Raw genomic sequence first — 23,270 nt, 5'->3', positions numbered from 1 at the left:
CATTCGTGTGTTCCTTCCTGTTCGTGCGTTCATGTTATATGTTCACAAGTTCAGGTCTGTTAACGTCGTTTATTGTTTTGTAGTTTGTTAAGAGTTTTTCCGTCTTCGTCTTTCTTTATTAAAACAAACATGTATTCAACCCACGCTGCGTTTTGGTCCGATCCATGCTCCTCCTCAGACGAGGAGTTAAACGACCGTTACACAGGGGCACACTCCAACACTCAGACATAATTTACAAGCGAAGCATGTATGTTTAGTGAGTCCGCCTAATCTAAGGCAGTAGGGATGACCAGGGATGTTCTCTTGAGAAGTGCGTAMATTTTGACMATTTTCCTGTCCTGCTAAGCATTGAAAATGTAACGAGGGTGTTTGGGTGTCAGGGAAAATGTAAGGCGTAAAAAGCACATGATTTTCTTTAGGAATGTAGTGAAGTAAAAGTATAAGTTATCAAAAATATAAATAGTAAAGTACAGATACCCCAGAAAACAACTTAAGTAAAAATACTTTAAAGTACTACTTAAGTACTTTAGACCACTGACTATAGAGAGGGATAATCTATTACCTAAAAAGTATCAAATGTATGCTAATCAATGTGGTAGTTTCATAGAATCACTAATAAGTTTATCTCCGCCATCAACTCGGATGTGTAAATGTGAAGCATCCGGTTGGTGTTTCCACTTACTACCAAATATGGTGAYAAGAGGAAGCCTGTGGCTGGCAGTGGGAGAGATGGATTTTGGATAACATTCTGCTAATTTTGTCATCGATGAAACATATGATCTCCATTCAGTTTTCTGTTTCCAAAACTAGAACCTGTAACAAACAGAGTGGACTGTGTTTTGTAGACTTTACTTTTTGACAAAGTTTWWAAAAWATTGCATTGTTTAGAAGGAATGCAAGGGTGAAATGAGTTATTGCACACGCGCACTTCACAGAATAGTCCTTCCCTAATGGAAATATGCAAACAAATACTAGAAAGCGCCAATCGGATCTCACTAGCTCGTGCTTGGCTCCGCCCACCTCCACTACGATTAATTTGCTCCCATTGGARACAACMCTCTGTTCTATCTTGGCTTAGTTATAAACATCTTAAGAGATTACTCTATCMCAGCTTCATGTTTACAACCAACACATCCGCTGACCTTTGCTGCTGCCGCAACGCCATTCGTTCAACGCGGCTGATCAATTCAATATTGTTCTATAAAAATGGTAATATTCAAATTTCAGGCCCCAAATGTAGTGTTGTAGTTAGGCCTTGTTATGTAATGTAATGTGTGGAGATTCATTTGGTGTTAGTAAGTGTTAGTTTAGGGGGTGATAGTGATTCATATTAGAGTGTAGCCCCCGGGGGCTGTCGTACTCGCCTTTATTGATGCAGAAAAGAAAATTAATTAAAAACAATAATCGTATAATTCCGTGCATTTTTCTCCGACAACAGTCTCTTTATCCCACTCTTTTGATGAATGTCAGTTAGAGCTGCTGCTCCGCTCGGGGCGAGAATCACACAATAGCAGCGGCGTAACGTGGTAGGGAGGAGAGGATGTGAGAGACAGCAGAATGGGGACATGGATAATATAAGCATGGGCAGCTGCGTTTACACTGCTCAGGGGCTGAGAGGAGAGAGAGAGGGAGCGAGAGAGAGAGAGAACTCAATTGTTCTAATCCTGACAGACAGCCTACACCGTCCAGCCAGGATACCTCTTTTATCCCTCTCTCTTTTTTTTCCTCTCTATCCCTCTCTTCTCTCCTCATACACTCAGGGATTCACGGAGTTAGTTTTAATAAGAACATTAGAGTTTCACAGCTGGAGATATGATTTCTGCCCTTGCTTTGCGTTTCTATTAGAGCCAACACATATTTTCTGGATGCAGCATCGAGACGAGGCCTCCCAATCCTTCCCTACCTCCCATTCTGGCTCGGCCAGCTAGCCGAGCAGCGAACAGATGCAGGTTTTTACATATCAAAGCTGTCGACTGGGCCCCGCTTGGCGCCTTCCTTCACGCCTCTAATGCTCTTTGCTTCAGAGGACTGTACCTCGGCCCCTTGATCGAGTTACTAAACACGACGGCTTTGCAGATGGCACGCCACCAAGGCATGCTGCTGCTCGCTCTCTTCCTCGCTCACGCTGGGGTCTGGAAACGCAGGCGAGAAAAACATCTCAGAGGGATTGGGTCGCTCTCACGTGGCGGGAGACAGGCCAAGAGAGAGAGAGGGAAGAAAGGAGAGGGCGAGTGAGAGAGWGATGGGGAGGGAAAGTGTCTGTACCACAGTAACATCAAAGACAGTACAGTATAAAGATAGGCAGGAACTGCTTCTCCAATAGAAATCTCCGATCACACTTGTAGGTGATGTAATGGCGACATTGCCGAGCTAAGATCATGCGCAGAAACACGTCATCGGGTCCAACGGTCGTCTCGCACTGAACTGCGCATGTGCAGGCCGTCAAATCAAAGTTGTTTTTGCCGAAAATGAAAACGTGTCAGTTTGTCACTTTCACAAGGTTGTAATGATAACATGTTCAACTACTCTACTTAAGACGTTGACTCCAATCTAGATTGTGCCTTYAGATTTTGAGAATAAGGAAGAATTTAGATTTCTTTAGATTTCTTCCACTAAGGAAGAATTTCTCGCTTCTCTAATTGACGTCTCAAACCCCAGCCTGGTCTGCTTGGTCTGTTTCGCAAGCATTCCCAGAAGTCTTGCGAAGCTGCACCTCTGGGTTTAGAAACTCTGTGGTAACATGTTGGCACTGTACAGCAACATAGKTAAGGCGCCTGGATGGGAACTGAGTATATTACATACACTACATGACCACAAGTATGTGGACACCTGCTCGTCGAACATCTCACTTCAAAATCATAGGCATTAATATGGAGTTGGTCCCCTWTGCTGCTATAACAGCCTCCACTCTTCAGGGAAGGCTTTCTACTAGATGTTGGAATATTGCTGCGGGGACTTTCTTCCATTCAGCCACAAGATCATTAKTGAGGTCAGGCACTGATGGTGGGCGATTAGGCCTGGCTCGCAGTCAGCGTTCCAATTCAACCCAAAGGTGTTCGATGGGGTTGAGGTCAGGGCTCTGTGCAGGCCAGTCAAGTTCTTCCATACCGACCTCGACAAACCATTTCTGTATGAATCTCGCTTTGTGCATGGGGCAATTGTCATGCTTAAACAGGAAAGGGCCTTCCCCAAACTGTGGCACTAAGTTGGAAGCACAGAATTGTCTAGATGCTTGGTCATGGAAACCCATTTYACGAAGCTCCCGATGAACAGTTATTGTGCTGTTGTTGCTTTCAGAGGCAGTTTGGAACTTGGTAGTGAGTGTTGTAACCGAGAACAGGTCATTTTTACGCGCTACGCATGTCAGCACTCGCCGGTCCCGTTCTATGAGCTTTTGTGGCCTACCACTTCGCGGCTGAGCGATTAGACGKTTCCACTTCACAATAAAAACATTTACTAGCAGGGCAGAAATTTGACTAACTGACTTGTTGGAAAGGTGGCATCGTATGATGATGCCACGTTGAAATTCCCAAAGCTCTTCAGTAARGCMATTCTACTGCCAATGTTTTCCTTTGGAGATTGCATGGCGGTGTGCTCGATTTTATACACCTGTCAGCAACCGGTGGCTGAAATAACCGAATCCACTAATTTGAAGGGGTGTCCACATACYTTTATATATATTGTGTATATGAAACCACACTGAATACACAACAGAAATACTAGTACATAACAGTTACAATCGATCTGGATACAATGCATACTATGTACTGTACCTATAGAACAATGACCCTCTCCTCCCACTTCTGTAAAAATGTGCCCCTCATCTCACACCTATGTCTAAATGTTTAAAAAAAATATGAAACATTTTGACACTATCCCTCCTTTTCAATTTCTACACATAGCAAGCAAAGTGTTTGTGATGTCCAACCTACATGGGTCGTCGGTGAGACATAGTTTTCATGCATCTAATTTCTATTCTGTTCCTATTTCTCAGCGGCGCCGGTGGCAGCCCGCGTTACCACATCAGCAAAGCTACCACCTTGTCCTCGACTGACGAAACACCGTCACAGGTGGAAGCAAGGAGGCTATTTCACTAGCAGCCTTCCAGTCCCGACAGAGCCCTCTCTGCCCGGCCCGACAATGACAGTGGCCTTGCTCCTCCTTCTTCTTCCCTCGAGAATCGTGACAGTTTCTATAGTTAGAGTGCCAGCCCTCCTTCTCCTCCTCCTCCACTCCCAGAAAATCAAGCTGACGACTGCCAGAGACCAAGCAGCGCTCATGAGAGCGACGCCCATTCTCTAAACACTGGTAAGCCTACGAGTGACGAGACGAATTGCGTGGAGTCCGAGTTCCAATGTGTAGGCTTTAATATAAATAGCCTCCAGATAAATACTGTATACAGTATATAGCTAGCCTAGTAGTCTAGACTGCATTGTCGGCATAATGAAACAATCCCTAGTAAGCTATTGTTTTGACGGTGGACTGATTGTATTATTTGCCATTAATAGACTTGCTTTACACAGCACAAACTTTATATCTAAACTGCGAGAGGGGTAGGCCTACAGGACAGCTGTATATTCAAAAAAAATCTATATTGGTTACTGATTAGTATACTGTTGCATAGAAATTTCATTTTACAATCTGCAATGTTTGAATTTCCCAATTGAATTATTGAACAAGTAAATACATTATTGTCGCCAGCCGGCATTCTAAATAGCAGCATTGCRACACCGTAAGCCTATAGCTTCATGAAACATAAACAGTAGGAGAAAATGACGACCAAATAAAAATAAACACGTATCCATTAAAGCAAAGCTATAGGCTACTACAAGCACTAGCGCCACATCATCTGATAGTCTATCGATAGGCAGCCGATAGRAGTCACAATTTCAGAACCATGGACAGCGATCGGTAGTCTATACTTTGTGAGAAGCTGACGCATTTGTTTTTTGGGTCCAGAGAAGCCGCGCTGTGCCAGTGTATTTAGTACTCTGTGGCTGGTAAAAAGGGCCATGAAAATACACACTGATATGATGATTGATTAATCAATGCTTAACCTCTAATAACTGGCTTCACTATAAACACTGCTTTGGGAAGTTGGTGCCGAAGAATATAGTTGTCTGCCAAGATATCACTCATTGAACCCAAACGTGTATTGTAGTCCTAATCTTTACCTGACTGATTCCTGGCCTCCTCTCTCCATCCACTTCAGCTCTATCCATTTCAGACCTCCATCAGTGTATCACTAAAACCTCTTAAAGCCACCCTTATCCACCTTTACTGGTCACCATGGAAACGTGGACACACACCTACGTCAACATAGCTTTTAGACCAGTCTGTGCAGCCTCAGGATGTATCCCAAATGGCATCCTAAGCCCTACACCCGTAGGAAAAAGGGTTCCAAAAGGGTCCTTTGCAAGGCAAAGGGTTCTAGCTAGCACCAAAAAGGGTTCCCTATATGGAGACAAATGGTTCTACTTAGCACCATTTTTTTTCTTCCTGAATATTCCTTCCCTCACCCCTGAAAGTGGCCTGAGTTTTCTTCAACTACCATGGCGGTGGTTGTTCAAAGGTTACTGCTACTCAAGGGAAAAAACATGTTGTTGTTTCTAGTTTTACTTTTGACTCTGAGTGAAGATGGATCTTCAGGGCAGAGGAATACTTTTCATTGAGGGACTATTTCTTTAGTCTCTGAGGATGTAACAGGGGAAACGGTATAGAGACACCTTTTTCTTATGTAAAATATTACACTGTAGGTTTTTAGTATTCAGATTATATTCAGTTACTGGCACAGGTCATTTGAATGTATTAGCCGTCGGTATGACTCACGTAATAGTATGGAGGGATGATGATTAATTCAGAGGAGGATAGTTCAATTTACCATCTTATTAGCTAGATGAGTTTGTGTTCCATGGTGCACATTATTCTTATCGAAATGGCTTTGGAGGTAGATCAGAGGGTTTTGTTTGAATATATGGAACCTTCTATCTTTTGTTTGAATATCTGACACCTTTTATGTAGCTGTAYGCAGACGGAGGACATATTCTCTTTATTCATATCCTATTAGAGGAACAAAATTCAAATTTTTCCATGGTATGGGTAAATCTTATTAGGGTAGTTTAATCTTTGTTCTACCTGCATGTTTTCCTGATGAAGAGAAGCGGCACGGCACGCTTTCTCTTCTGCAGGCACAGGCAAGCCTGCCTAACAGATATTTTCATTAATGCAGCTGATTGCAGAGGGATGCTAAAAAGCTTTTGAGGCCTTTGACAGGCCTTTGAGTTAGTGCCCGCTTGTTATCTTGTTTGCTTCTATTCCAGATCGAATTGTGCTACCCTAAAACAAAACGGGAGTCTCGCTGCCGCTGCCTTACGATGCGAAGGCAGGCTGGATTATCATGACCTATCGCTCCTGGTGGGAGTAAATTGATCTCTGCTGAGAGAAGAAGAATRGAGGGAAGAGGAGCTGCATCCGTTCAGATCCTCCGCTGAGAGAATAAAATAAGCAGAAGAAAGAGTGCAGGAGTGGGCCAGACCAGGCAAGCATTCACAGTGGTGGAAAAAGTACCMAATTGTCATACTTGAGTAGAAAGTTACTCAAGTAAAAGTGAAAGTCACCCAGTAAAATACTACTTGAGTAAAAGTCTAAAAGTATTTGGTTCTAAATATACTTAAGTATCACAAGTAAATGGAATTGGTAAAATATACTTAAGTACCAAAAGTAAAAGTATAMATCATTTCAAATTCCTTATATTAAGCAAAGCAGATGGAACCATTTTCTTGTTTTTAAAATGTACAGATTGCCAGGGGTACACWCCAACACTCAGACATCACTTACAAACGATGCATTTGTGTTTAGTGATTCTGCCAGATCAGAGGCAGTAGAGATGACCACAGAAGTTCTCTTGATAAGTGTGTGAATTGGACCATTTTCCTGTCCTGCTAAGCACTCAACATGTAACGAGTRCTTTTGGGTGTCAGGGAAAATGAACGGAGTAAAAAGTACATTATTTTCATTAGGAATGTAGTGAAGTAAAAGTAAAAGTTGTCAAAAATATAAATAGTAAAGTAAAGTACAGATACCCCCAAAAACTGCTTAAGTAGTACTTTAAAGTGTTTTTTCATAAGTACTTTACACCACTGGGCATTCAGAATGTGTGATGGACTCTTGTGAAGAGGGATCTTTTTTTCCCCTTTATTTAACTAGAAAAGTAATTTAAGAACAAATTCTTATTTTCAATGACGGCCTAGGAACAGTGGGTGAACTGCCTTGTTCARGGGCAGAACGACAGCTTTTTACCTTGTCAGCTCGGGGATTCGATCTTGCAACCTTTCGCTTACAAGTTCAACACTCTAACCACGAGGTTACCTGCCGCCCCTCTGATTGAACCACCTGAGTGAACCACAGGGAATTGGCTCTAGCTCAGCACCAGCACACCTAATTAAAAACGTGGCTACATTACTTTTCAGAATATGCTGTATTCAACTTAAGATCTGCTTCTTYCCACATCATTGCATTGGAGATGCTGTGAGGCACAATATTCACCTTAACTCTATTTTCCTCCCCACACATTGYATTGCAGCTGCCTGTGTGTGAGGCATGAGGATCTACAGTGTTGTTGTAGAGCGGGGTTCCCCAAAAGGCAGCCCGTGGGCGGTGATTTTACTTCTCCCCCAAAGTTTTCTCAGCAAAAAATAAATGAAGTATTCCGACCCCTTCCCCTTTTCCAAATTATTTTTAACGTTACAGCCTTATTCTAAATTGGATTAAATACATTTTCCCTCATCAATCTAAACACAATATCCCATAATGACAAAGTGAAAACTGTTTTTAGATTCTTTAATTTAAAATACAGAAATACATTATTTACATAAGTATTCAGACCTTTTGCTATGAGACTCTAAATTGAGCTCAGGTGCATCCTGTTTCCATTGCTCACCCTTGAGATGTTTCTACAACTTGATTGGAGTTCACCTGTGGTAAATTCAATTGATTGGACATGATTTGGAAAGGCACACATGTCTATAAGGTCCCACAGTWRACAGTGCATGTCAGAGYAAAAACCAAGCCATGAGGTCAAAGGAATTGTCTGTAGAGCTCCAAGACAACATTGTTTCGAGGCACAAATCTGGGGAAGGGTACCAAAAGAWTTCTGCATCATTGAAGGTCCCCAMGAACTCAGTGGCCTCAATCACTCTTAAATGGAAGAAGTTTCWTCCTAGAGCTGGCCGCCCGGCTAAACTGAGCATTCGGGGGAGAAGGGCCTTGTTCAGGGAGGTGACCAAGAACCCGATGGTCACTCTGACAGAGCTCCAGAGTTCCTCTGTGGATATGGAAGAACCTTCCAGAGTGACAACAATCTCTGCAAAACTCCACCAATCAGGCCTTTATGGTAGAGTGGCCAGACGGAAACCAATCCTCAGTAAAAGGCACATGACAGCCCGCTTGGAGTTTGCCAACTTTCACCTAAAGGACTCTCAGACCATGAGAAACAAKATTCTCTGGTCTGATGAAACTAAGATTGAACTCTTTGGCCTGAATGCCAAGCAACACGTATGGAGGAAACCTGGCAACATCCCTACGGTGAAGCATGGTGGTGGCATAATGATGCTGGGGGGATGTTTTTCAGCGGCAGGGATTGGGAGACTAGTCAGGATTGTTTTGGCACACAGCCAAAACAACGCAGTAGTGGCTTTGTGACAAGTCTCTGAATATCCTTGAGTGTCCCAGCCAGAGTCTGGACTTGAACCCGATCGAACATCTCTGGAGAGACCTAAAAATAGCTGTGCTGCGACGCTTCCCATCCAACCAATCTGCAGAGAAGAATGGGAGAAACTCCCCAAATACAGGTGTGCCAAGCTTGTAGCGTCATACTCAAGAAGACTCAAGGCTGTAATCGCTGCCAAAGGTGTTCAACAAAGTACTGAGTAAAGGGTCTGAATACTTATGTAAATGTGATTTTTCTGTTTTTTATATTTATACATTTGCTAAAATTGATAAAACTGTTTTTGCTTTATCATTATGGAGTATTGTATGTAGATTGATGAGGAAAAAGAAAACAATTTGCTCAATTTTAGAACAAGGCTGTAACATTACAAAATGTGGAAAAAGTCAAGGGGGTCTGAATACTTTCCGAATGCACTGTAGACTGAACAAATATATGTAAACGTATCATGTAAAGTGTTTGTCAAAAGTAGATCGATTTTGGTTGGTAACCCTGAWAWWWTTKTCTTTCAACTCGCCAGATTGAACCCGTTTTTTATTGTCACTCTGAGAATAATTGTTCCAGATGCAAAATCCGTGTCACTCCACGCGGCCAACCTTTTTTCATTTGGAAAAATATTCTGTTATATTTTATTCTGTAATATTACATTATGTTTTTTTTTACTATCAAATCAGTGTGTTTTTACTGTGATAAGGGCTAAATTAATAAAAGCCATAGGCTTCTACAATCAAGCRCCACTGCTGAGGTTAATGCCTTTTTGATGATTGTGTTCAACAATATAATATAACCAGTTGATATTGCGGATTCAATAAATACATTTTAAAATGGCACTTGTTTATTATTGACTGAATTAGCAATTAGGATATATTTGTAATGGTTAGGATAAATTAGGCATTGTTGCGCACAGTTGGCATATAGATAAATGCCCACATTTCTTTCTGGCCTTGTGTTCTAAAAATAGTTGTGTTCAGTTGTGTTCATCCATAAATATGGATTCCCCCTGTGAAGATTTTTTCWTTCAGACAGGCAGGCACCCATCCACACACACGCACACACACACGCACACGCACTCACACATACACCGCAGGCTTCAGAACAGCCCCTTAGCTCCAGTACAGTACTGTACTCCCTTCCATTGAAACCCCACTTCTCCTAAAGATGTGACATTCTAAGATGGCTTAACGGCTAATTAGCAGAAGGCTAATTTATTCCCGCTAGTATTCATTTTGTATTCATTAATGTAGATTTGAATGGAATATTTAAAATCAAAGACTGGGATTCAAAGCAGTATCACTCATTCACAGAGATGGAAGTTTTTCAGGAGAAAGTAGAAAAAAGAACGAGTGAATGAGGGAAATTAAAGCAATCCATGCATGGCGCCGGGTGAATGCATATGGTTTCTCTGGCAAGTGATTATAGGAAATAGGAAAACTTAGGGAAAGGGTTGATTCTGTGACTGTGTGCCATAAATTCTATTGTTATTGGTGCTTTAAAGTTTCCATGGCTCGAATCCCCATTGTTTTCTCACATGGCCCAGTTAGTTAGTTAGTTTGGCTCTCACATGTTCAATCAAAACTCCTGTACTTATTCCCTCTAAAGCCAAGAAAATACTCACTGACCAGATAATCACAAACAGGAGATTTTTCTATTGAAAGTGCTCCTTAGTCCAAAACCAGGCTTGATCTGTATCCAGGAAACCCGCCCTAGGTGTGTATATGGAACACACCGTAATAACCCTTTATAGAACAAGTAATCAATCACAACATGACTATGATGGAGTAGGAACTCAAGTGACCACAGTTATTGGGGAAGAGGGGACATTTTATTTTTGTTCCTTTTTTTCAAGGTATTATTTTGACATGGCCATCACATCTGAGTTCAGTCATTAATGAGTTGGCTCTGTGAGGAACATTAATGAAGTTCTGATGTGCTTTGAAGACTAAACAGCCAATTGKCATAGAATTGATTGTGATTATAACGCTGATGACTGACAACACATATCAAAGGTTAGCGGTTGGGCTTGGCTCCGCACTGATGCAGTGGCTGAAACGGTAAACAAAGGATTTAGCCGCTACGAAGATCATTCACCTCACCTCACTCTCTACAACAGGAGTCCCCAATTACATTCAGCCTTGGGACAATTTTTCCTTGAGCGGATGGTCGGGGTGGTGGAACATAGTTATAAAAAATGTGTACACTGCAAACGAACCGCAAGAATCCCAAACGGATAAAGTATTTGCCAAATACATAATAATTTCAAACCTTGATTAGCCTACTTTGGGATACAATCACATATGCCGCTCTATTTATGCGTGGGAATTCTTGGGAACAGATTTCCTAAATTAAAGTCACTTTGAGCTGATTTCCTGATGAATTTACAGTCTTTTATGTCCAACAACRAAAATTATACTGAACAAAAAATATGAACACAACAATATCAAAGATTTTACTGACTTACAGTTCATATTAGGAATATCAGTCAATTGGAATATATTCATTAGGCCCTAATCTATGGATTTCCCATGACTGGGAATAAAGATATGCATTCGTTGGTTACAAATACCTTRAAAAAAAGTAGGGGCGTGGATCAGAAAACAAGTTAGTATCTGGTGTGACCACCATTTGCCTCATGCAGCGCAACACATCTCCTTCGCATAGAGTTGATCAGGCTGTTCATTGTGTCCTGTGGAATGTTGTCACACTCCTCTTCAGTGTCTGTGCGAAGTTGCTGGATATTGGCGGGAACTGGAACACGCTGTCGTACACGTTGATCCAAAGCATCCCAAACATGCTCAATGGGTGACATGTCTGGTGAGTATGTAGGCCATGGAAGAACTGGGACATTTTCAGCTTCCAGGAATTGTGTACAGATCCTTGCAACATCGGGCCATGCATTAAAATGCTGAAACATGAGGTGATGGCGGCGGATGAATGGCATGACAATGGATCTCGTCACGGTATCTGTGCATTCAAATTGCCGTCGATAAAATGCCATTGTGTTCGGTCCGGATTCCCCGGCGACGATCTACGGTCCGGAGTCCCCGGCGACGATCCACGGTCTGGAGTCCCCGGCGACGATCTATGGTCCGGTTCCTCCGGCGACGATCCGGTTCCTCCGGCGACGAGCCACGGTCCGGATCCTCCGGCGAGGATCCATGGTCCGGAGCTTCCGGCAACGATCCCCGCACCAGAGCCGCCATGGAAGATGACGTATCTGCGAGCGGAGTGGGTACTTCGCCCCGCACCGGAGCTGCCCCCGACGGTAGATGCCCACCCGGACCCTTCCCTATTGAGTCAGGTTTTGAGGTCGGAGTCCGCACCTTTGAGGGGGGGGTACTGTCACACCCTGACCATAGAGAGCTTTTTATTCTCTATGTTGGTTAGGTCGGGGTGTGACTAGGGTGGGTTATCTAGGTGATTTATACATCTATGTTGGCCTGGTATGGTTCCCAATCAGAGGCAGCTGTTTATCGTTGTCTCTGATTGGGGATCATATTTAGGCAGCCATTTCCCCTTTGTACTTTGTGGAATCTTGACTATGTATAGTTGCCTGTTAGCCCTATTGTTAGCTTCACGGTTCATTTTGAGATTTATTGTTTTTGTTTTGCTGTGAGTTTCACCTATAAATAAAAGATGTGGAACCCAGATCACGCTGCGCTTTGGTCCACTCATTATAACGATCGTGACAGATTCTGATCAAAATATGCTTGTTGTCTTTATCAAACTAATGTTTATGCATGTTTTCAGTGTGGAACCTGTCTATGTGTAGGGTGGTTATAGCCTAGCCTTAGGCTAACCTGTTCTAAATGGCACTAGCAGTTTGCAAGTAGCCAAAGTGGAAAATAGACAGGACGTAATTATTCCAAAACTGCAGTTCGTTGTTGGAACACATATTTCCCTACTTCAATCAACCAGTCCATTTTGAATTTGTGATAAAACTGTTGTTATTTCGCAAGGAATGTAGCTTGTGTATCCCATCAGTTAGATACAGGAATGTAGCTTGTGTATCCCATCAGTTAGATACATTTATTTATGTAGGCCTAATGGGAGCATGTGTGCGCACTCAGGATGCATGTATAGAGGGAGCGGTCGGAAGGCAATTGAGTGAGTGAGACACCCAATTGAGTGAGTGAGACAGAGGGGAAAGGGAATTTAGAGAGAAGAACTGTGTGCTGTTTAGCTCGGTTTGTTGTGCCCCACAAAAGTACATGTTGGCCTATGGAACAATAGAGTCAAAGCAAGACAAAACGTCTTCAAGACAAAACATATATTATTCAAAGCAAATTCTACCAAATAGTTTTATAGTATCTCTGGTTAAAGATTGAGTTTCGACGTCCGTCTTACTTATTTTTTTGCGCTGTCACAGTGTCACCATGAAAATGTTTAAAACTTGTCTCAGCAGCATAAATATTTGATGCAATGAGGGTGGAAACAGCAGAGCTGTTTTATCCTGTTACAAATATCCTGTACTTTTTCATTTTGCGCATAGCAGTGGCGATTTTAGCATGTAAATCTTGGTGGGGCAAAAAAATKTAAAAGTTGAATGCATGTCAGCAAAGCCACTACACAACACTAAACAATACATTAATTGCACTATAACGGTGACAAACAGTGCCCAAAAACTGTTAGGGCCTACATAAAGCTGTCCCAACAGCAGTCCCAACACCTTAYCACAGCTACACCTGGCTATCAGCAGAGCCTTRTCTGGCAGCGAAACAGTTCATTCAGCCTCATTTACTGCCTTTAAAAAAAACAWAGCTGATATGGCTGACTTGCTAAAACAAATGTGGTTTCTAATGACATTTGAGATGTACAAACTACGGCATAAGCGGACAACAAGCGGATCATAACTTTGATTAAGACATTCATGAGCGAGCTAGGAAGGACGTAACGTTAGTCAATATAACTATATGTTTAGCACTTTTGAAATATACAGCGACAGAATTCAGAACATGAGCTGTTCTTACAGTGTCCACCCTGTACACCAAGTCAGAACCGTAGGATAAATAAAACTTGTAAAAGAGTCCCTTAATCCCATATTTGGGACCACCCAGACACTGTCACTGATTCCTTCCAAACAACTCGTTGAATTTGCGATTTCGAACTTGTTGTGTAATGTTTATGTCCAATGGCCAATGAGCACCGATACGTTTTACTGATAATTTCTCTTCATTATTTCTCTTCATATGACAAGGATTAAAAAGGATTTGCCAGTAGATTGTCAACTTGATTCATGATGATGACTGCTAGCTAAGATTGTGAAAGTATGATGTTGACATGATCAGTCCAATCAAAGCTACTGTACATATAACATGATTTGATGTAATTTTATCTGTGGCCAATGACCCTGAGCCTTCTTGGATGGGCACTTCTATGGCAGCAGCCGAAGGGCTAAAATTTTCACTTGACAGTGACATGAGTCCCCATGAGTGACAAACATTGAGCCAATCACGGAGCAACACTCTGTATTTTCTGCTGGCTTGCCCCACCACCACAGAAAGCACTGGGCTAGGCTGAAACACCTGCATTTAGGAGCTGCCTTACTCAAGAAAACAAAAAAGAGAGCATGTTTGTATGTGGCTTTATTAACTCAATGATATATATAATGATATATATAATATATATATATAATATATATAATTTTTACATTGTTTGTAAACTGATATGTGACACGTATTAATACCAAAATAACATGCAAAACAGGCAAGCCCCGCCCCCCCCMAAAAAGTACAAATATTTGTGTTATTTATATATTTTAGGCWAAAAATGTGGGGCTCAAAACAGGTGGGGCTCTGCGCATACAGACACAGCTTGGCTGCATTGTAAACGCAAAGCGGTCATGGTGCGCTCTCATATGGGGTTCAGCCAGGACTGTTACTTTTTAATAGAATGAAAAAGTTAAAAAAAATTGATTTAACCAATTGATGTTGTGAAAAAAAGATGGCAAAAATGCAGAATGGTGTTAAATGCCTGTAAACAGCATGGGAAGACATTTTTTCTCTCACATATTTAATCATGTAGTATTAAGCCAAGTGGAGAGACGGGACAAAAGTAACACAGGGCGAAAGTAAAACGCCCATTTTCTCAGATAAGACAGAACCTAGAATGACATAGTGAAGTCAGCATGTTCCTCATGCAGAGGATGAGCTCCCTGCAAAAAAACAGCCAAGTCCGAGCATGTTTCGCCGAGTTATCACAACATTTTTTTTGAGCGATGTAAGTAAAAAGAACTGACCTGGAAGTGTTTTTCGGTTGTAGAGTTGTGTTTAGTTCTTTAAGGTTCCAAACATACAGTATGTCATTTTATTAACCCATCTAGTGACTAAATGACAGCATAGGTTTCAAGTATCATGCTAGCTAGTCTTGGGTGTTAGCCTGGGAAAATTTACAGGAGAGACGGGTGGGACGAAAGTAACACGATGTTAACTGGTGACCTGGAATAAAATAAAAGAACGTTTAAGCATATGCCATTGTCTCCTCTAGTTCATTTTACTTTTATAATGTTAGCAAAATATCAACAAGTGACAATGTTTGAAAATTATATTTGACATAATCAGAATTATGCCTCAATCAATTGACTTGATGGAGCAGCTTCCCACATAAGCTTTTCTTTTGTCGACAGGTTGGTTAGTGGTTAAAATATATATATCTTTTATGATTCTGAGGGTTAATTACCTTGTATTAAGCCATCGAAATGTGATAAGCCTGATGAGTTTGCTGTTTGTGAAGAGAATATAAAAGTTTAATCTATCAAGACACGTGGAGCGGGCATGGCAAAGACAGCTGGAGCGCACTTGATTGATAGGGCAAGGCATGAATAGTCAGTGAAAAGGGTGAGAAACATATCCTACTACCTTCCCATTAAAATGAGATGAGAAAATGATGGTTAATATAGCTATTATGTGACCCATTTTAATCTGATTGATATTGTAAGGCAAAAGAGTGTGGTTGCGCAACATTGCGATGTTGACRCATTGGTCCATTTTCATGAATTTCGAACCTATAGCATAAATTATYCAAATCAACACATACATTTAAGGATAGTTGATAGTACATTTGTGACTTGTTTCAGGAAACTGGGCGTATGTCGCACGTCACTACTTCACAGGATAGCCATTTGAATATAAATATAATTATTTTTGTATAGGTTTTTGGGCAGAAATGCCTTCTGGAACATGTGCACTTTCATGTGCCTTAATAACAAACTTGTATGCCATCTATAAATATGAATACAATTGTTAAACTACGAGCCTACCTGGTGTAGCAACGGAAACGGCGTGGATCAGAAAACCAATCAGTATCTGGTGTGACAACCATTTGCCTCATGCAGTGCGACACATATTCTTTGCATAGAGTTGATCAGGCTGTTGATTGTGGCCTGTGGAATGTTATCCCACTCCCCTTTAATGGCTGTGCGAAGTTGTTGGATATTGGTGGAAACTGGAACACGCTGTCATACACGTCTATCCAGAGCATACCAAACGTGCTCGATGGGTGACATGTCTTACAGAGCATGTGAGCGGAGTTGAGCGGTCAGAAATCCCGTTCATCGCTCATGGAGTGGTGCTTGCGCTCCACTCCAGCGCAGCATTTCCTTACGGGAAAAAAAACTGCCACTCCAAATTCACTTCATTCATTAAAATCACAATTTAACCAACACCATCTATTTTTGTGAATACCTGGACTTACCATTTGGTTTTAAAGTATTGAAACCAAACCATATGGATTTGAATGAAAAGTATTTGAATACACTTGAAAAGGTGAACGTAAGCTTACGTTATTTCAAATAGGCTACATGTCATATTAAACAGCATAAAAACACTCTAAATAGGTCAGGAGCCAGACAGAAGGAAGAAGGAACAAAAAATAATGATTTAGGCTATATTATTTCAATTATTTCAAGGCTATAGCCTACAAAGAAATCCATTGTGAAGCATTTGCGAGTGTGCGACATGGTAGGGACATAAAGAGCTCAGCATTTGTGACCGACCAGCTCAATTTGGATTTATGTAGCAAAATTTGAAATTGTGTTTTTTACATTGGATAAAAGTAGAGATTAAGAGCTAGAAAATTATATATCATACACTACAGTTGAGGTACAATGGGAAAGTAATTCTGCTTTGAAAGTTGATAAACTTGTAATCTCACTTTTGAAAAATGGCCCTTGAATGTTTTGGTAAACCTACTGGAGAGCTCTTCTTTGTCTACACCCATTCAGCATCGTTCACACCCTCTTAAGCCTTAGACCCGCCCATCTCTAAGGATTCAGATGTGAGGCCATGTACTAAACCACCAAAGATTTCAAGACTAAGGCTGGTTTATACTACGGGTGTATTCGTTAATTCAATCTGGAGTGCCAGACTGTGCCCTGGGTGTTCGTAAACTCAGAACGTTGTCAGAATGTCTGTTCGTAAATTCAGAGCGTTTCGCTCTCGGAGTGTTCAGATTGCACACTGGACACTCTGSCCGAGGAGTAGGGTTGATCCGAGTGTTCTGACCTAACAGCAGCAGTCAAACTCCCGAGATAACTGGCTAACRTTGGCTAGCTTGCTAGCTACTTCCARACACATGAGAGAACAGCTAACTCTGACCCTTTTACTCGCCTTAGCAGAGCTGGTTAGAATGTTATGTTATCCAGAGCGTTGATGACWGTAACTGTGCTGCTGTCAACAATTTAATTAMACTTTTTTGCTGACATTTACTGACACCGGCCATATTCAACGGGTGTTGAGCGTTTCTTAATTTCGTCAGATATTCTGCGCTATGGCACACTCAGAGGAKAGTGCTCTGAAATCGGAGTAGATAGCCAGTGCGAATTTACCAACTATGTCTATCGACAGTTGCCGCAGTGACATGATGAACATTCTATTGAAATGGTTACTTGCATAGTGGAGTMTTTTGTTTAGACATGTAGCTATATAGCTAAACAATGAACCATAATCCCAACTCATAACATTACTACCCTGCATGAATCTGCAAGTAACTAACCAACCAGGTTCAATGTTAGCTAGCTAACATTAGGCTATAACTAGCAATGCAAATGGCTCTGAGATACGAATAATATTACTACACAGATCATATATGTAACGTTAGCTAGCAAGCCAGCCAGTTAACTAGCTACCTAACAGTAACYTTTAACTTGAAACGAAAACGGCTTCCTGACAAAATTAGGAAYGTGTAATATCTGAAAATSTAGCTAGCTAGACTATCTCACCCATATACATGGATGGTCRCTTCTCCCTCTCTGTCACGAATGCCATRGTTGCCCTTAGTTTGAAGATGTAACCCGGAGACAGGTGTTTTATACAGCCTTCTGTGTGTTCTCTTTTCGACTCATATTTGCAAACAWAGGCCAGAATTTTCTCCATCTCCRTACCTATCATATTCTAATTCCACCGGGCCTTSGACTGATTTCAAAACTCGGTCCTCCAGAAAGTGGAGAGCAACACTTCGATATCTTWAAAAAAAAACTGCGTTAGAATGGATTACCTACAAATACTGACCAGCTCATGTTATAGACAGAAGCKTGGCAGACCAATCCGAACTCATCTCTCGGCATGTCGAGCTCATCCATTATCTCAGCCAATCATGGCTAGCGGGAAGGTTCCTMCTTTTTCCATGGCTAAACCAACTAGGCTCGTACTTTAACAATTTCATTTGTATTTACAGATGGCATACAYGTTTGTTATTAATGCACATGAAAGTTCACATGTTCCAGAAGGCATTTCTGCCCAAAAACACATACAAAAATAATGRTATTTACTTTCAAATGGCTATCCTGTGAAGTAGTGACGAAACGAGTCACATTTTGTTGYAGTAAATCATTATAGTTTATAAAYTGTGYATTATAGACTGTGACTTACTTTGAATAAATACAAATTAAACAAAAAATGACTAAGTACCTTTGAATTCAKTTTTAGAATTCATTGTTAGAAACACGAGTTTGGCTTCAGGCTCATGCGGTGGTGCCTGGAGAGCAGGCCGGCAGCAGAGAATAACCTCTCCACACTTGCAAAGCCACTGGGGATCCATTTGGCCATTCATGCCAGGCTGGGCAGAGATGCAGAGTTCGTTTTTTTATTTTTTATATTGGTAGGCCTAAAGGTTTTTCGGCAAAATATGCAAGGACTATTGGGCCAAAATCAATTATGGCCTATTGTATAGACAATAGAACAAAAATTAAAGAAACGTTTAAGAGATATTATGTTTTAGTTCATAAATACTTTGCTACAATGACACACTTAGTTATCTACCCACCTCATTCCTTATTTTAGCATGTGCATGTAGTAAGTACACCATCATCATCGCTCCTTCAAAACTTGAGACATCTGTGGCATTGTGTTGTGTGACAAAACTGCTAGTTTTAGAGTGGCCTTTTATTGTCCCCAGCACAAGGTGCACCTGTGTAATGACCATTCCGTTTAATCAGCTTCTTGATATGCCACACCTGTCAGGTGGATGGATTATCTTGGCAAAGGATACATGCTCACTAACAGGGATTTAAACAAATTTGTGAACAAAATTTGAGAGAAATAAGCTTTTTTGCGCATTTTATTTTAGCTAATTTATCATGGAACCAACATGTTGCTTTTTCATTTTTGTTCAATATAATTGAGCTACTCATGAGCTACTCATTGACAGCCCACAAACTACCAGATATGCAGTTTTYTGCAAAGTTGCAAACTTTGGTAGGCTGATGGAAGGCAACTGTAAGTCAGCGGGAGAACCTCAATTGAATACTCCTCGTGCCCTCTCTCCTTCTAAAAATCCATTGGATGAGAAAGCCAGAGGTCCTTCCCTACTGACCTTCTCCTCCAATGGGTTTTTAGGAGGCGAGGAGAGAGGACACAAGCAATTTAAATTCTACCAGATGCTGTGATACAGTGAAGCCTAATCAGACATGCCCGTGCTCATCATACCTCTGACAGGTAAAGTGAAATGACAAAATGAGTTTGTGGTGCACACCTCTCAAATGATATATAACAACACCCTGAGAGCATCAGACATGAAACAACGATACAACAGCACAACCAAAATGTATTTTGCAGGTGCCTATTAATTTTAAACACCAGTGGTGCAACTAGAGCTTTCTAACTGCACTGAACCAAAACAGTGGCGTCGGGAGGGAAGCAAAACTTTCCAGCTGGCAAAACCATTAATCTTGAGGCGACAGGGGGAGGGGGTGCAACATGTCATCTGTTAATTATTATATAACATATAATATGGATCTAATATGGATCTATTTTAATACAGACTAGCTCAAAACATGACTAATTATTGAAAATGACAAATTGCCCAATGGATCATTATACTACACTGCTCAAAAAAATAAAGGGAACACTTAAACAACACAATGTAACTCCAAGTCAATCACACTTCTGTGAAATCAAACTGTCCACTTAGGAAGCAACACTGATTGACAATAAATGTCACATGCTGTTGTGCAAATGGAATAGACAAAAGGTGGAAATTATAGGTAATTAGCAAGACACCCCCAATAAAGGAGTGATTCTGCAGGTGGTGACCACAGAACCTTTTCGAGTTACTTATATATAGCAGATTCTAGGCTCTGAGGTGTTCTTCATATCGCTCTCACATGAGATTTTGGGATATGTCTAGGGTGCTTTCTATCTCTATGCTGGTAAGCAGAGATGCAGAGAACGTCTCTCATATAATATACTTACACTCAAGTGGCTTCTCATATGTAGTCGCACGCTTACCCAGGATGGCACATCAATGCGAGCTGTGTGCAAGAAGGTTGCTGTGTCTGTCAGCGTAGTGTCAGCAGGCTATGGCAGGCGCTAGCTCCTAGTGGAAGACAGGCCAGTACATCAGGGGTACGTGGGCAGGCCGTAGGAGGGCAAACAACCCACGGCGCAAAGAGTACTGAGCAAGATGTACACGACCTATTATCCCCCTTTCCGCCTTTGTTGAAGGAGGAGCTCTGCAGGGCCTGCAAAAATGACTCGTTAAGCAGGGCACAAATGTGCATGTGTCTGCTCATAAACAGGTTCCCTGAGAACAGACTCATCGAGGGGTGGTATGAGGGCGACGTCCACTAAGGTGGATGGTGTCTTGTGCTTAACAGCCCAACACGGTGCAGGACGTTTGGCATTTGCAGAGACACCAAGATATGGGCAATTCGCCACTGGCGCCCTGTGCTCATTCACAGATGAAAGCAGTTCAGCACTGAGCACATGTGACAGCCGTGAAGAGTCTGGAAGACAGCGTGGAGAACGTTCTGCTGCCTGCAACAATCCTGGGACATGACGCGGTTTTGGCGGTGGGTAGTCCATGGTGTGGGGTGGCATTTCTTTGTGGGCCCTCCATGTGCTCGCCAGAGGATTTTAGCTCTAGAACTCGCCATTAGGTCTCTGAGATGAGATCCTCAGAGGCTTGTGAGACATATGCTGCAAGCATGCAATTGTGGCTGCTGGAGGTCATTTTGCAGGGCTCTGGCAGTGCTCCTCTTGCACAAAGGCGGAGGTAGCGGTCCTGCTGCTGGTTTGTTGCCCTCCTAGGCCTCCTTCTACGTCTCCTGATGTACTGGCCTGGTCTCCTGCTTTGCGCCTGCCATGCTCTGGACACTATGCTGACAGACCAGCAAACTTCTTGCACAGCTCGCATTGAATGTGCCATCCTAGATGAGCTGCACTACCTGAGCCACTTTGTGTGGGTTGTAGTACCTCGTCTCATGCTACTAGAGTGAAGCACGCCAGCATTCAAAAAGTGACCAAACATCAGCCAGGAAGCATAAGGAAACAACATTGTGGTTGTTTTAAGTGTTCGCTTTATTTAGCAAATACACTGCTCAAAAAATTAAGTGGGGTATAAAAACATAACTGTTTGCTCCTATTTTGAATGTGGGGATGCATCTGCTCCATCTGCCCCATTGCTCAGGCGCCTATGTGAGTGTGCATATATGTGTGTCCTGACAGTGCACCTATAGAGGATGGGACTCATTTTAAACCCTTCCCTTCAAAGGAACATTGGATGGCTGTGGGAGGGCGAGAGGTATGGAGTGGATAGAGAAAGAGAAAGAAAGAGAGAGGGATGAGATCCATTGAGGCTGCTGTAATGTTCTGTTACACACATAATGTAAGTGCACAGAAGCACATACACGATTACACATTCAGTGCAGTCTGGTCTGAATGAGGCTATTAAGACAAGGCAAATAGACAGAACTACCACAAAACCGATCACAGACAATCCAGACACAACATACAAACACCGAAACACAAAACAATAAAAACAACCACCAGAAGACCCCCAATCAAACACAAACAGACATCCTCCACACAATCCCACCCACACATACCTACCCCCACACAATCCTCCAGACTCATACCATTACCCACTACTCACATTGTACGATGAGCTCCACCACAGCTTCCCTGGGCTTCACATTAAACCCGTTGAACTGGCTGGTCTGGCAGCGGTAGGAGCCGGTCATCTCTCTGGACACGTTGACGATCCGCAGCACCCCGTCGTAGCTCTCAGCCTGCAGGCTCCCATCCGGCATGGGCACCTCTTTATCGGCCCGAGACCACAGGATAATGGGCTTGGGCTTCCCTGAAACCAGACACTCGAGCTCCACCGTGTCACCCTCCCGAACCACCAGGGGGCTCTTACCCCGTGGCACTGTCAGGTTGGGGGGAACTAAGAAAGAGAAAAACAGAGGAGGGACTGATATGGGGCTCTAGAAAGTCGGTTGGCGGGGTAAGGGGGAATGGTCGACRGGGGGAGAGGGGGAGGGATGGGAAAGCGAATGAGCATCCATGTTGCAATGGATTTGATGGAGTTTGAGTTGAGTGCTCGGCCACATACACACATCGCTAGTATGAGTTGAGTTGAGTCTCGGCCACACACACTGCTATTATGGAGAACCATGCCACGGAGAGAGTTGGAGTGCTGGCTGTTAGCTTGGATTAAAGTAGGTAGGGAACAGTATGAACATTCACCAAACATGGTGATCAGCAGAGAAAGGGTTAAATGTAAGTAAGCAATGGTAAAACAWTGGACAATGCAATGAAGAGCTGACKCACAAACAGACGTCATGAACGAAGGTCAAAGAGGGGAATCAATAACTAAAATGCATCAGAAATCTGATAGATTTGCTCCCAATAAAATCAGACTTAAGGAGTCAGGTCTTGTCCTCTCTAAACATGAGGCAAAAGAGGGGAACTTCAACCACAAATCTATACCAATGAGACCTTCTCTCAGTCATTATCACCAAAGAAAAACACCCTTCAATGGTCAAAACTGTGTTTATTTTCAAACTTAACATGTGTAAGTAATTGTATGAACATAAACAAGATTCTACAACGAGTCATAAACTGAACAAGTTCCACAAACATGTGACTACAGAAAGGGAATAATGTGTCCCTGAACAAAGGGGACAAAATCAAAAGTAACAGTCATATCTGGTGTGGCCACCAGCTGATTAAGTCGCAAGTGCATCTCCTCCTCATGGACGCACCAGATTTGTCAGTTCTTGCTGTGAGATGTTACCCCACTTCTTCCACCAGGGCACCTGCAAATTCGC

At 42.2% G+C, this 23,270-nt stretch overlaps 1 protein-coding gene across 1 annotated transcript in view; it reads right to left on the bottom strand.

Moving 5' to 3' along the window:
* LOC111954131 (MAM domain-containing glycosylphosphatidylinositol anchor protein 2-like) overlaps positions 1-23,270 on the bottom strand; it is a 199,244-nt gene that overhangs the window by 103,214 nt on the left and 72,760 nt on the right. Inside the window, 1 exon segment of the mRNA XM_070435729.1 lies at positions 22,091-22,384. Coding sequence (XP_070291830.1) covers positions 22,091-22,384 — 294 coding nt within the window.

This window comes from Salvelinus sp. IW2-2015, linkage group LG28 (genome assembly GCF_002910315.2).
Source record: "Salvelinus sp. IW2-2015 linkage group LG28, ASM291031v2, whole genome shotgun sequence".
In the NCBI taxonomy this organism is placed as follows: domain Eukaryota; kingdom Metazoa; phylum Chordata; class Actinopteri; order Salmoniformes; family Salmonidae; genus Salvelinus; species Salvelinus sp. IW2-2015.
The sequence above is the reverse complement of the archived record's forward strand: the minus strand, read 5'-3'. Positions and strand labels throughout refer to the sequence as shown.